This window comes from Nothobranchius furzeri, chromosome 15 (assembly GCF_043380555.1).
Source record: "Nothobranchius furzeri strain GRZ-AD chromosome 15, NfurGRZ-RIMD1, whole genome shotgun sequence".
NCBI lineage: Eukaryota > Metazoa > Chordata > Actinopteri > Cyprinodontiformes > Nothobranchiidae > Nothobranchius > Nothobranchius furzeri.
Genome location: NC_091755.1, coordinates 57609092 through 57624417, shown reverse-complemented (window position 1 = coordinate 57624417; position 15326 = coordinate 57609092). Strand labels below are relative to the sequence as shown.

At 43.9% G+C, this 15326-nt stretch overlaps 1 protein-coding gene across 1 annotated transcript; it reads right to left on the bottom strand.

Annotated features, from left to right (window-relative positions):
- Positions 1–45: 45 nt before the first annotated feature.
- map3k12 (mitogen-activated protein kinase kinase kinase 12) lies at positions 46–15156 on the bottom strand. The gene is made up of 14 exons (XM_015968196.3): positions 14883–15156; positions 13192–13708; positions 11505–11688; positions 11232–11423; positions 10996–11154; positions 9362–9520; positions 9098–9206; positions 7563–7672; positions 7320–7436; positions 7106–7240; positions 6297–7020; positions 6132–6199; positions 5654–5951; positions 46–3163 (listed from the first exon to the last, which is right to left on the bottom strand). The coding sequence occupies exons 2-14, from the start codon at positions 13652–13654 to the stop codon at positions 3008–3010; spliced, it is 2874 nt and encodes a 957-aa protein (XP_015823682.1). The 5' UTR covers positions 13655–13708; positions 14883–15156; the 3' UTR covers positions 46–3007.
- Between the last annotated feature and the right edge of the window lie 170 nt (positions 15157–15326).

Below are 15326 nucleotides of genomic sequence, written 5' to 3'. Positions count from 1 at the left end.
CACAAAAGGTGAAGAAGAAAAGACACTGGAACATTTTGAACATGCTTAGTCATTGAAAATATTAATTTATTTCTGGTTCAGCTGTCTCACGTGATGCAGCAACTATAACATTGTCTCTTTTTTTAAATAAACTCCACATATTTGTTATTTTTTTGTTTTTTAACCATTACATTGTTTACTGTTGCTCATTTCTATGTTACAGATGCAATGCTGTATCAAAACAAACCCAAAGGATACTTATTTTCTAGTAATCACCACAGAGAAGTGCTCTGCTTCGTACTTCCTTCTACTCCTGCAGTACTCTTAAAGGGTCAAAGGAACCAGACAAGGTTTTTAGGAAATCTGCAAACTATGAACCACAGGAGGTAGTTTTGCTTCAACACTTAAAAAGGGGGCCCTCCTGTTTTAGTTCTATCTACTGTGTTGTGTCTCAGCGCTGCTTCAGTAAATGTCAACAGGAAGGAAACCAATTGGTTGGTGCTCTAAGGTGGAAAGCCCTTTTCTAACCCTGTAGTCACATTAAAGTTTAAAACAAAACAAATTTACCCTGAAAGGGGCTTTCTCCACCAATGGAGTCAGAGCTAGCAGCTCTTTGTTTTTCTGGCTTGAGCACCAAATATGTTACATCTTCACACCAAATCTTTACTGGGAATTAAAAAAAAATGTGTTGGTTTCACTGCCTAATTTAATACCAAATATTCCACTTTGACACGTTATGTGCTTATAAACCTCTAATTAGAGGGTCCGAGAAGAGCATAGAGCTGCCTCCACCACAGCGGTTTTCCCACAGATTCATGAACATGTTTGAAACATCGTTCAAAACATTCTCAGCTGTTTTAATATCACTAACTGGTGTTTATAAATCTTATATGAGTTGTGTTTGCAGTGATGGTAACGACCAGTTGGAGATCAGTAAAGAGCGTAGAGACACTTGTTGAAAACTGTTTATAAAACTGGTGATTTTAATTTAAAAGAACTAAAAAAATGTCTCCTACAGAAACTTAACCAGCAGGAGGATCAAACATTTAGTGGAGGTGACTTTTTAAGTGATGTGGGTCCAAGTTTGTGAATAACCAGTTAAGACCCAGCTTCATTACCACACCTGACCTGGTCTAGAACTGGAACTCCATTGGTGGAAGAAACCCTGTCAATGTTAAAATCTTATGAAAGCGGCATTTCAATAAATTATTTTTTGGGGGGAGGGGGGCTCTCAGTGCTCAGTGATTTGCACCAGAACTTCAGTTTTACAAGTAAGGAGATGTAGTGATATTTAAAAAAAGACAGTCCTCCTTCTGCAACACCAGTTGTCCATGAGTGTGACTCTTACCGCCCAACAGTGCTTTGCTATTTTGTTGGGAGAGTTTATGCAAAAGCAGCTTGTTGCATAAACTCTTGGGAGTAAAAGTCTGAAGATTCTGTTTCTTAAGAGCCAACGGATCTTAGACCTGCCACAGGAATAAAAGTAAACAGGTAATCTGCTGCATCTCCCAAACTAATGTTGCCCATTAAACCAAAAATGCTGCCATCGTAATGGTTTTAGGGCGGTACAATCAAAGCGGCGGGACACGTGGAGAGTGTACCACAGTTTAAGTTCCTAGACATGGAGCCTGAGAAGGAACTGAATGGAGCCAACACCAACGAGCTACTGAATGAGTCATGGGAGAGACTTTACTTCTGAGGCTTTAAAGGGGAAGAGCCGCTCCACCACACTGGGTACAGCATAGAGCTGCCTCCACCACAGCGGTTATGTTTAAACCATACCGCCACAGAGAAAAACGGGCTCCGCAGGGTAATCAGGACAATAGAGAAGATCATCAGAGGTACCCTCACCACACTGGAACAGATACACCTCACGCTGCCTGAAGAGAGCTAGAGTCCTCACAAGACACATCACACACATATATATATATATTTATATATATATATATATATATATATCCAAACTCCCACTGCCTACAGACAGTTGTGTTTACTGTTTTTGTCTTGCTTTTTTCTAATTCTCTTCACCAGATTGTGTAATCCCATAGCTGAGTCATGTCCACCCCTAATCTCATTGTACTTTTAGTATAAAAAAACACATAAAATATTTCATTAGATTTTTTTTTCATGTTTTAAATCTGGCAGATGTTGCCCTCAACACATCTGGTTAAACAAGTGGGGGCTGAAACCGCAGCAGCATTCTGTGAAGAAGCTTGCAGGACCTCCTAAAGTACTCAACCTGCTGAATTAACACCAGCGTTCTTTCATACCTCATAAAACCTCACCCACATTATGCTTGTGTGTGCAATCCGGTAAAAGGGTTTTTAAAAAACGACTTCTCTGCTGACGTCCCTGTTTTTGCATTGGTGATATTTTTCTCTTTTCCTTGAGTGATGACATATATTAACAAAAAGATAAACAAATAGATGAAGAATTTTAGGATTAAAAAGTGTAAACTTCCACGGAATAGAAAACAAAGACATCGGAGCCGTAAATAATAAACATGTAGTCATGCATTTGTGTACAGGGCTGCATACAGTTAAGTCTTATATTTTATCTTACAAATAAAATAAAGTTAAATATTTCTCATGTGGCACATAATGACTATTTACATTATTTTTCATTAGTATTTGATGCATTAGTGTGATGATGGAGGATGCTCCCAGAGTGAAGGTTAAAGTGTTTAAAGGAGTGAAGTATCTTCTTGTGCGTGCGTGTGCGTCTGATGGAGGGTTTTTGCTGAACTGGCGTTGTAGCTAAGGTTACAGTGGTAACTATTATACCTAAGACACCCCTACTGAACTTAAATGACACATATCTGATGTCACAAGTTGCCAAAATATTTAATGTCAGGTTATGACAAATGTCCTGTGTCACTTGCCCAACAACAAACTTAGGAGGCACCAAAAGTCAACTTGTCTGAGCGTGGCGTTGGGTGTGATCCCTCATGGCAACAGTAATGTACTGCACTGACAGATTGGCGAACATCTGTGGTGGTGGCTGGAGATCTTGGCTTTTGTCCAGGAGTCTATGGAGGTCCCGTGTGGGGCGTCTGTGGACACCCCTGATAGGGTTGAGATGGCGACACCCACGCTCCGGCGCTGGGGGGACGGCTGGGCTCGCCGCTGCCAGACTGATCCAGCTCGGCGCTGTCGCAGTCAGAATCATCACACAAGGCCCGGTTCTGTAGAGCGAGTGGATAGTGCATCAGACAGGCTTTTACCCACAGCATCTGGGCTGAGGAATGTGTAAAAACAGCATCTACACCGCAACACAAGGATGCTTCTTCTATTACTACAAACACACACAAGTTTTACCCAAATATGCAGATGAACAAACCCACACAGCATGTAAACAGTGTTATCCATCAAAGGAAAAATGTTCAGCTGCCTTTAAATAAAACTAAGGCAGATTAAAAATCATCCAACTTAATGTAGCTGAAGACTGAAACATGGTTTCCTGATGCATTTGGCTACTTTTTGCACCATGTGCAGGGGCGGTGTTAGGCCCGGCTACTTGGGCTGAAGCCCCGGATGTTTCATGAAAAGCCCCGGATCTAAATCGCGGAAGTAACATGCAGTACCAAAGTCCAACAGAGAGGGAGCAGCTGGCAGTAGTTTGTTTATAGCTTGCCTGAGCCTCCACCACTGAAGAAGCCCTTCAGCAGCTGGCTTCTTCTACACTCTCTGCCTGAAACGCATGAGTGAAGATGGACATAAGGACGTTTTTTAGACAAAAAGTACAACGACAGAACCCCAGCTTTGATGAGACTGGTGTTGACTCAGGTTTGTGAGTCTTATTTGAAAATATTTGATGTGCTGCTGGTTTGCCTAAAGTTAGCTTACTATCAGGTTAAGAGGTTGGAGAAAGAAAGGGAATATTTACTATCATCTCACACTAAACACTAAAAGGAACAATACTCTGCCCTGAAAATGCTTAATATGTAGCTTCAGATTAAAAATTATGTGGTACAAGACATATATGATGTTGACTAGTGCGTGTCACGTGTGTGTGTGTGTGTGTGTGTGCGCGCGCGCACCGTGTGTGTGTGTTAACCCCCGGATCTTCTTCAGTCCTAAATCCGCCCCTGGCCATGTGTCACATTTTTTCTACTCCTCAACTTCAGTGTCTGGTGACAAGAAACCTGCCTGCAGCATGATGCTGCCACCACCGTGCTTCACTTCGAGAATTGTGGGAGAATTTTGTGTTAAGTCAAGTTTAGTCTTCTCTAAATATAATGTAGGTACATCTCCTAAATGTTTGACAAAATGGAAAATGTGTTTCTGAATAACTTGAAGCACATTTTTTTCTACGGATTGCTGCATCTTAAAGCTATACTGTGCAACTTTTTCATATTTTAAAATAATTTTCTTGAGCCCTTTACAGGGTTATTGAAATGTCACTCAGACCCCAGTCTACCTGCTGGTGGAGGGAGCTGACATGGTGGAGCTGCAGTCTGCTTCCAGCACTTTTCCTGCATGTTTTGGATCGTGAACACAGCTCATTTGTCTAGAAACTAATGAAGGCTGAGGAGACATTTCAGCAGTTAGATTAAGGTGTTAAAAGACAAATGCTCAGCAAGGAGATAGGTTTCACTTTTGCTTTGACCACAGAGCATTAATAGCAGACACTAGGGGGTGCTAAAAGCAAGCAAACTGCCAAGTGTGCCTATTAAAGTGTGAGTTATACAATGGGTGGAAACTTGTTTCAACCAGACTTCCTGTTAGAGAAATTCCTGGAGAAAGGGAGTTGCCTGGAGGATTGAGAGAGCAGCACTGAGGCAATGATTGGCAGCACTCCCCTCAACCCCTCCCCTTTCTCAGTCAGAAAAGAGTCGTTAACACTCGCCGTGCACAAGAGCACACACAAAGAGCAGACTCGCCACTCAGGAGAAGAGCAGAGACAGAAACTGACTGCAGGAAAGAGGATTTCCTTATCACCTCCTTCGTTAGAAAAATGAGGACGAGGACGCGGCTCCGAGCGCCAACATGTCATATCAGCATGTGAGTGGTTGAGTCAGGTGGAGGTGTGACGAGACTCAGAAGGAGTCCAGTGCAGTGCAGCCATGTAGTACTGCGCTGACGTCACCCTGCAGCACTATAGTAATTAGCTGTGGCTGGTTCTAAATACATGTGGAGCAGAGTTTAAACAATTAAAGATGGCCTCTACATATAGCATAAGAGTGTCTTTAACTCAGTCCGTTGTCCATAGAGCTAGTTGTGGAGAGTTATTAACAGATTTTAGTTTTTATGCAGTTGACGAAGAACTGGAATAACATCAGAGTAGAACATCATAAAATTCAGTTTGTATTTCACAAATAGTTTTGCTCCATCATGAAAAATGCCATTTTTAAACAGTAATCACTTTAGAAACTACATATTTGTTGGCAGTGCAATTGTTTCTCCAACAAAAGGCGCTGCCATCATTTAACGAGGCTCTGCCAGACTCTTGTGAAAAAAAAACTGTAAAAAGTTCGTTTTTTTGCCAACTGAAGCAAGTTAGTGTTGGATTATTGGTTTAAATATTGTTTCAAAGTGACTAAATTTAGTTCTTTAAAATCTCTGTTATCGGTTTTGTGTTTGCTGAGCTGGAAACAGCTGTAACATTGGAGCTTTTTTGTTATTTTGGTCTTGGACATGACAAACACACCCGAACCTCTGCAGAGCTCCTGTACCTCATTAGGATTCTGCCCGGCGTCCAGCGGAGCTTTGCTCTGCCCCACAGCTCCGTCCCTCTCTGACAGGCCGTCAGAAACCTGCGCAGGATCGGTGTTGTCCACCGGGATCTCCGATCCCTGAGAGAGGAGGTCATCGCTGCGGTCGTCCAGCCTGTCATCTGTGTTGGTGCTGACCACGTCGGGGGTGCCGCTATGGGAGTGGTCAGTGGTGTGACCCTCCTCACCATCGGATACAGACAGGTTCTCTGAACTGAAGGTAGATACCGACTGGCACTTGGTTATGCTGGTCGGACGCCTGGTGGAGCCAAAAGGACAAAAAATAAAAATATAAACCAGACACAAAAAGTTTAGAAAATGTGAAAGAGCGATGTAAACTTGAAATTATTCTTAATTCTCTTATTAAATCTGTTATTTGTCAAATACAGGAGACAGCTTAAGGGAATTTTCCAAAGATGGAAGACAGGATGTTACTCACCGTCTCCGTGGCAACTCAACCTCACTGTCAACTTCCCCCTCTTCTTCTTCTGATGACACTCCACGCCTCTGTAATCCAAATCAAAGTGAAGGCACAAGTAAAGCACGGCCCCTGGGTGTCAGAGTGAGAAATGTGGTCACATTTTATACAATGTCTACACCGCACCTGTTTGCGTGTGATAGCTGCCCGATACAAAATAGCTGAAGGTGTCAGATGCTGAGTCCCGACCCCTCCTGAGGACCCCCGAGGTATCCTCAAAACACCAGCTCCGTCCTCTTTGTCCTCCCCATCATTAGAAAGACGAGGAGATCCAATGGATCCTCTTCCTGCTGCTGCTCCCCTCCCACATGGCGAGTCTGGGCTGCTGGAAAAAGGGAACGATGCTGCATCCTCGCTGGGAGTGTCACTGCGTGGAGGAGTTTCTGTGAGGTCATCCAGACCAGTGGCTCCTCCCTCTGACCCCCCTAAACCAGCAGAGGCACTGAGGCTTCCCCCTCTCTCCAGCCTGCTAGCAGAGGGCTCCCCTTTCCCCTGACCCCCGGCCTCCAACGTGGTGCAGATGAGGTCAGGGCTAGAGGAGGACAGCTGCCTCTGCTGCTGCTCATGACCAAGACCCCGCAGGGCTGCAGACGGCTCCAGAAGCTGCTTGGAGGTGTTAGTGCTTGAGCTGTTAGCCTGGGCACTCGGATCTGTGTTAGGAGAGGCTTGGTTCGCCTTGAGTCCAGCCAGATCCCCGCTGCTGCCCTTTCCGGGCTTGCGGTGGCGGGTCTTTAGTCTCCGAGACCGGCTGGGAGAAGTGGAGTTCCTGTTGGAGCAGGCTGGGATGGTGACTTGCATCACGGAGGAATCTATTTTGGGAATGATTACCTCAGACTTTAGGATGTCTGGCCTAAAAGAGGCAGAGGAATTAGTCAACGACTGCAAAAGTCACTTAAAATGTTTTTATCCATTTAATCTGAGATGGGACCTCACACCTCTTTCCCGGGGGCAGCTTCTGAGGAACGTTTCTCTTCTTGATAAGTTTGTCCATGGAGTTGGAGGAGCTGCCCTGTCTGGAGCTGTGGTGCTTGAACAAGCCTGGATACTTTTTATCCAAAGACTGCTCCCTCCTGAAAGCATGTTTTTAGAAATTGTGTTTATTGCCGTGCTTACCATTTTTCAAACGCTCTCCAGTGATTTCATTAGTACCTCTGTAGCTCTTTCTCTTTGAGCTCCAGCTGCAGCATCACTGCACTGAGCTCCATGTAAAGGTTATTAGCTCTCTCCAGTTTCCTCTCGTAGTGCTCACGAATGTCCAGAGCATGCCTGAAAACATAAGGAGTGGCTCGTGTCATTGTGTGAGGAGGCAGCAGGAGGCGACGTGTCCCATTCAGTTAAAAGTATTTGCTAGTTTCTAATGATCTGTTAGATGCATCAGTTGTGTGAGTGAACCTGAGCTCCTCTCTGCGTCGGTTGATCAGTTCCTCGTCAAGTCGGTGCAGACAAGTGCCCTCAGATTTAATCTTCTCAAAGTGCTGCTTCACCTCCTCTCTCCATTCAGCCTGGTGAGAACATACTTCTATTAACTCCCTCTGTCCAGCCCAAGAAGATTTTAGACGCTGATTTCTGTTTTCAGTAGCATTTATCCAAATCTTAGTGTAAAATGTAGCCTTAAATATCTGTGAAAATATGGCTTTATTTCTGGTTTATGTTGTTTTTGAGTACCTCAAAAAATAAAAAAGGGACAGATTAAAAAGTTTGCATGCCCTGTGTGAGGGGAAAGTCATATTAAATTAAGGAGGAACTATAAGTTTTGGCTTGCTTTCAGCACATGCTAGTGTCCATTTAGTAGAACCAAAAGCAAATCCAATCTCCTTGATGTCTTTTCAACACCTTAATTGAACAGGTGAAATGTCTCCCAGCCTTCATTTACGTCTACAGAATTGATTCATCACTAAATTAAACAAATCAGCTGTGTTCATGATCTTAAACATGCAGGAAACGTGCTGGAGCCAGACTGCAGTGCCAGGTGTGTCAGCTAAAGTCCAACAGGTGGCAACCACCAGTCTGAAGTTGCAAATGCGGCATTTTGGCCACAGAGGGCAGTGGGGGTCTGAGTGCCTTTCATTAACCCTGTAAAGAGTCATTTAGCTCAAGAAATTTATTTCAACTATGAAAAGGTTGACTAGTATCCCTTTAATAAATGCCACCGCTTATTGTATTTTTTGAAATAATTTTGTTCATGTGATTTCCTCCCTTTTCTTTGCACTAGATGCTTTTAGCTCATGAAGATTTATTTATTACTATTTAGCTTTTATTTTTTTTACTGTCATTTAAACCAGGAGCTTTCACAGCTTTTAGCTGTTGCACCGGCTGAAGTAAACCCATAACGTCACTAATTTGTGCTGCAGAGGCTTTATTTTTATGAAATTGTGTTTTTTATGTGTCCTTACTGGAGAAAAGTGTTTCAAATAAAAAAGTTCTAACTTTATTTATCTACTGAACCTCTGCAGTCCTCACCTGAAAGCAACTGAAGCTGAGTTTTGCAGTGAAGCAGCAGAAATGTGTTTTTTTTAATAAGTAAAAGTTGTGCTCACGTTGCTTCATAGTAGATCAGTAAACTGCCACTCCCTCTCTTACTCTTAGTGTTTTCAGCCCAGTGAAATTTTGATCTGACCTCCACTCATCCTCTCACCCACCACAGTTTAATGACATTACAACCTGAGCTTCTGCCATCCTGTTACATGGTTCTCCTTCTTTATTTGAGTGCAGGCAGCTGTTAAGATTAGATCATCATTGTTGGGAATTAAAAAAAACTTTTAATGAAATCTACTTTTATAAGAGTGAATGTAAAAAAGACACTTCTAGAAAACTAAGTGTGTTCTCTAAATACCATACATGAAGGTGTCTGTAGTGTTTCACAAATTTATTTAATTTCATTGTGTGAGTATTTACATAAACAGATTAAAGAGCCTTTTTCCTCCTACCTGGGATTTAAAGTATGTTTCTTGTGGGGTGGATAGAACATCAGCTGATGCTATATCCAGATGAAGAAGGATCTGACGGAAAGAGGGCCTATTTCTAGGTTTACAGTTCCTGCAAACCCAAAATAGGAAACACAGCTGTGAACACTTTATCGTGCTGGAAAATCAATGGATGCTTTAAACTACTGGCTAACTCCTCCTCAAGCAACTCCACTCAGAAACTCCAGCTTTCTTGGTACAAAGTGTCCGATTCCAGGCGCTGCTCACCAGCACTGTCTGAGGAGGACTTTGAAGCCGTCCGGGCAGCTTTCAGGTACCGGCAGCTGCAGGCTATTGTTTCCCACTCCCCAGATGATGGCAGACGAGTCAACATCTTTGTAAGGAATCTCCCCAGTCAGCATCTCCCACAGCACCACTCCGAAGGACCTTTAGGATGAGCCGTGCTTTAGTTTGAGGCAATAATTTAAACAGAATATATATGTATATGTATATATATATATATATATATATATATATATATATATATATATATATATATATATATATATATATATATATACATATATATATTTGTATATTTGTATATATATATATTTGTAAATATATGTATACATACATACAAATATATATCAAATATGGAAATAATCTGTATGTCTGACTCCTTGGGAACCACCAGCTCACAACTGCAACTAGTCATGTGGACTCATAGATTAGAAGTAAGTGTTAAAGGTGTGGTTCGCTCATTCTCTAGTAGGAATTAAATCCTTCTAAGTCATAATCTGGGTACAAAAAGCCCTGGTGTGCCTGTTGATTAGCATTGAAAAGGCTGAAATAATACCTCAACTGAAGCCACAAATCCCAAATGAGCTAAAACGCAAGAAGCGTGGGTGCAGAGCGAGAGCAAAACGGAGACAGAGAAAGAGGAAATTCAAACCATCTCTTCCATCGATCATAATGGGCAATGTGAGATCACTGGCCAACAAGATGGAGGAACTCCAAGCCCTTTCAAGGACTCAGCCAGAGTTTCGGCAGTTTCGGAACCGCTGGAGGAGATAACGCAAAGAAGGATTCTCCAGAGAATCAAGAAAATGATGGACAACCCTGAGCATTCTCTTCACAAGACTGTCCGACAACGGAAGAGTGTCTTCAGTCAGAGGCTTCTTCAGTTTGGCTGCAACACTGACCGCTACTGGAGATCCTTCCTGCCAACAGCCATTGTAATATACAACAACTCTTTGATGACTTGATTATTATTATTATTATTCTGAGCTACTACAGCAATCAATTTCCCTCTGGGATTAATAAAGTATATTTGAATTGAATTGAATTGAATTTCAGGATCTAAGATTGCCAGATCAAAAGAGAGCTTTACACGGCAGGATTTGGTGTCTTACTTCCTGATATTTGGGCATCTCCCCTCTGATTGGATAACAGCAACTCACTTTACCATTGATTCTTTTTGTTTGCAATGTTGATGTTTTGTTTCCAGAAAAAACAAAACCCTGGGAGAAGTTCTGCTGTGTGGTGGAGTTGCTAATGCTAACAGTTAGCTTCTACTAGCAGAGATGTTCTCTGCTGTTTCCCGGATGCTAAACCAACAACAGCCTTCCCCGTTGTGAGTCAAGATGGATGAGTTCATCACAGTGGCAGTGTGACGTAGATATGTCCGGGTTTTCTAATCCTAGAGTTTCACTGTCTTTTTCTGTCAGAAGCTAACGCAGGAGATAGGTTTAGGAGACTATTTTTATGTTCAGCCTCCATGAAAAACTCTTAGTGACTGATTATAATTACAAATATAACTTAAAATGTTTTTTTCAGTGAACCACACCTTTAAATGTTCACATGGAATAAAAAAATGATGCATTTCAAATAAAGGGGAAGAAAATTATAATCAGACGTACCAGATGTCCACTTTTTCTGACACCGGCTCGTTCCGAATGACTTCAGGAGCCATCCAGGCGACCGTCCCAGCAAATGACATCTTAGTGCTCTTGTCACTGAGCTCCTTTGAGGTGCCAAAATCAGAAATCTTCACCATGTCATCATGTGTGATCAGCATGCTGGGGGAAAAGAAAGTTGTAAATTTCACGCTCTGAAACAAAGAAGTTGGCGCCGAGCTGAGGAGGCCAGCTCTTACTTGGGAGACTTGAGGTCTCGGTGGATGATTTTGTGGAGGTGGAGGTAATTCATGCCACCTGCGATACCCATGGACCAGTCTACCAGGAGGGAGGGTGTGATCTTACGGCCCACCCTAAGAACCTCATACAGCTGGCCTTGGGCACAATACTCCATCAAGATGCAGTAACAAGGAGCCTGAGTGCAAACTCCCCTGGAGATGAAGCAAAATGTTCAGGTGAACAATCAGAGTTAAAAAGTTATCAGAGTCAAACATCAGAGCCAGCTTCCTCACTTGAATGTGATGATGTTTGGGTGTTTGAGTTTTCTAAGGTGTTTGATCTCCGTCTCTTTGATGTCCCGCACTTTCTTCACAGCTACCTCATCTCCGTGCAACCTTCCGAGGAAGACGGCGCCCTGCGCCCCACTGCCCACCCACTGCAGGTCCGAGATTTCTTCAAAGGGAATCTCCCAGGACTCTAAACTCAGAGTAAAAAGAGAAAAATGATGCTTAAACACGAGACCGTAAAATGTTACACAGAATAACAGATGTGTATCAATAAACTTCTTGTAGCAAATAGTCTATTACAATCACATGTTGCCAAAGTCCAGGCCAGCAGGACCAAAGTGCATCATACCTGTCATCTAGAGAGATGGTTTATGGACAGCTTCTCAAACAAACCATTACATTTATGTCCAGAGACAAGAAAAAGCTGAGGACAAACACAAAAATCCACTCAGAGACTCCTCTGTCTGCCATCGGTTACACGGGCATTGCTTAAATAACTGTGAAGGCTTGGTCACTAAAGACGGACAACCCTTGCAGAGGAAAAGAGACAGGGAAATAAATTCTTCATGAGGACTGCTGAAGGGTCTGGATCTGTAGGGAGCATCAGCAGAGCAGGCAGATGAAGCTCCGCCCCCTCCAACAGCTGTCAAAACTCTAACTGATGATGTTTGTGGAGCTGATAACACCAAGACCAAGCTTTCAGACAAAGCTCTGCTACATCTCAGGTTATTTTACACGTCTATGTTTTACCTCACAGCCAGACTTCCTTGTCAAACAGAAATTTAATCAGAATTAGATTAAAGGATTCAAATAAAATTCTTGGTTGACAGTTAAAACCAACAATTACTAGGCTTTTGACAGTGTTTTGTATCCTCAACAGATTTAGTCAAAAGAAAAGGAGACCCAGTAGTTCACAAGAAGTAGAGTTTCTGATCAGAAGGAAGGCCTGAAGTTATTTTCTTTGCCCACTGAAACAAGTTTTCAGTAACTTAAAAGAGTGATGCACTCATTTAACCAACATATTTTCAGTGGTCTCTAATAGGAATAAATACCTTGTAAGTTGTTCTCGGGAGGAGGAATATACCGGTGCACCATTTCTCTGACCTAAAAGTTGCCCACATCACAGCTGAGCTTCAGACGGCAGGTTTTGGGGTCTTTTTTCCTGATATTTGGACATCTCACCCCGGATTGGATAACAGCCACACAACTCTACCAATGACTTGCAACGCTGATGTTTTATTACCACAAATAAATCAAGCCTGAAGGAGCTTCTGCTGTGTGGGGGAGTAGCTTATGCTAACAGTTAGCTTAAACTGGCTGAGATGTCCTGCACTGATTCCCAGACATTAAAACATCAGCAGCCTTCCACGTTGTGAGTCATGATGGGTGAGTCGATGAATCTTCAGTGACAGTGTGACATAGATCTGTCAGGCTTTTCAAATCCTGGATTTTCACGTCTATCTTCTATCAGAAGCTAACGCAGGAGATAGGTGTAGGAGACTATTTCATGTTCAACCTGCATGGAAATCTGAGAGTGACAGAATATAATCAGAAAACAACATTTAAAAATTGCTTTTCGGTCAACTACACCTTTTTTGGAACTAATCAGTCAAATGAAAGCAGCAGATGTTTTCTTTCCCCATTTTCTTTCCAAACACACCACAGATTCAGAGACCACCTTGGTGGGACGTACCTTCATGGTTGTGCTTGTGTTCAGTAGAGTAGGCCTTTCCAATCATGGTCCAGACTGGTTTCAGGCAGCCAAACAGTCCCTCCAAAAAACCACCGCTCCCCGACTGAAGTCTAATGCTCTCCGATGGTCTCCGAACAGCACCAGCCTCTGGACTGTGTCCTGCCTCGGCCCCGCCACCGCACTGGCAGGCCTCATGTTCGTGTAGTTTTAGCACGCTGTTGTCAAAGTGGCCCGACGGCCCATCGCTGGGGCTGGGGCTGCTTCCTCCTTGGCCCACTGGTACGCTGGGTTCAATGGACAGTACGTTACGAAGTACACACTGCGTTGGGGTCAGGTCCGTTTCTGGGGTACAGGCAGGGGTGTCTCCATCGAGTCGTCGATAGGGAGGTTCTGAGATGGGGGTGCTGAAGCCTGACAGGGAAGGGGAAGGGGCACGGGGCTCATGGATACAGGTCCCACTCATCAGGGGTTTCCCCAAAACAGCAGGTTAGTGAGGTGGAGGAGAGGAGGAGAAAACCTGGAACAGATTAAAGACACCACCAGTTATAATATATAATGTAATGTATAACTCCTCAGTTAACATCAGCGCAATATCCAGTAGTGTTCAACACTTGTGCAATTCCAAATGTACAATAATATGTCTGTGTCCCTTATGCTGCGAAGTTCTGCTGTGTCTTTTTATTCACTGTTTTTAGTGGATGAAGGTTACAGTGGTAGTGTATTGCCTTTGTGTGTTCACCAAAATCTTTCCCTTCCTTTTCTCTAAGTGTGTGTGCTGCTGTAATGAGTGAATCTTCCTACTGTGGGATTAATAACGTCTATTCTATTTGTTCAGATTAAATGCAGAACTGGACAGTTCCGCACATGAAGCTACACAGAGGAGCTGTCCGGTGCTGAAACAAGTCCCTAGCAAAAATCCGAGTAGTCGTGAGTGGATTTGGGGATTCAGCCAGTCACTATTCTATTTCCAGATCCTGTCTGAATCATAGTGGTTCTGTGTGTGAATGGGCCCAGTGCAGCCATCACACCCAGTGGAGATGTGCTTTATGAATGAACCCAGACTGTCAGCTGCTTTCTTCCTGCCCCAGAACCACAGCGAATTGCGCGCCACCGTGCACCAAGTCAAGACCATTGTGTGTGATCAAGAGTTGCATAACCTCCCTGCCTGTGTATATTTGCGCGTGCACGTGCACATGTGTGAGAACAGGAGCAACAGGAGCAAAAGCACATGTGGCCAGTTCATGTACTCACACTGCAGCACCGCACAAGGGAAGCAAAAGCAGAGCGTGAAAAAACGGGCAATAAACATCCAGCGGGCGGGCCTGTGCGAAGGAGGCGCGCGCGCGCACGCACACACACACACACATACTCTTTAAATAACTGAGGATGTGATGATGACACTCCGCAACATCATGAGCTGCAGGCTCCTGTCCTACTATGGTCCAGGGGAAACTACCGCAGCGGCTGCACATGAACCCGACGTCAGCATCACAAATACCCCGTCATGTGCGCCTTCTGGGAGCACAGATATGGTTTTATAGCGCTGATCGACGATTACTGGCTTATTGGCAGCATCGGCTCAGTGGTGCAGTGTGTGTGAGCGGCATGATCAAGCCACCGCACCGAGCCACGGCATCCTGCCTCAACGCTTCCCTCAGCGTTATTACCCGGATAGCGTGACATTCCCATACCTTTCTGCCTGCTGGATGTCGCGTTTCCCAGCGAAGGGGTGGGCTCAGCTTTCTGTTTGTCCGCCCTGCTGCGCTGTTTGTTGTTTTCTGTCGCTCATGGTTGCCTCTCCGGATTCCCAGCGCCTTTTCCCCGCTACTTCCACCTCACTGGGACGGATCCCAGCAGCTAAAATGTGTTACCAGTAACCGGGGAGCCATGCAACGTGAGGCGCGCTGTGTTCTTTTGGGGAGGGGGGAGGAGGAGGAGGAGGAGGAGGAGGATGGAAGTGTGTCTCCTTCCCAGTGCTCAATTGACGTCACGGAAGAGTGAGTTGCGCCGCCAAGGGGCGCCAAAAACCCCACCTCAAAAACGAGACAATTTTCATCAACACATCCATATTTTCTCCATTCGCAAAATCTGTCGGTTCACTAACTCAGATGGACCGGGAACCGGGTACTGATACT

Bases quoted from the DNA above. Each gene is read 5' to 3' on its own strand.
- map3k12 (XM_015968196.3), bottom strand. From the start codon at position 13,654: ATGAGTGGGACCTGTATCCATGAGCCCCGTGCCCCTTCCCCTTCCCTG. The intron at 7,241-7,319 runs GTACTAATGAAA...ACATGCTTTCAG, and splicing joins AAAGAGAAAGAGCTACAGAG to GAGGGAGCAGTCTTTGGATA. The intron at 5,952-6,131 runs GTGAGTAACATC...TGGCTCCACCAG, and splicing joins GTTGAGTTGCCACGGAGACG to GCGTCCGACCAGCATAACCA.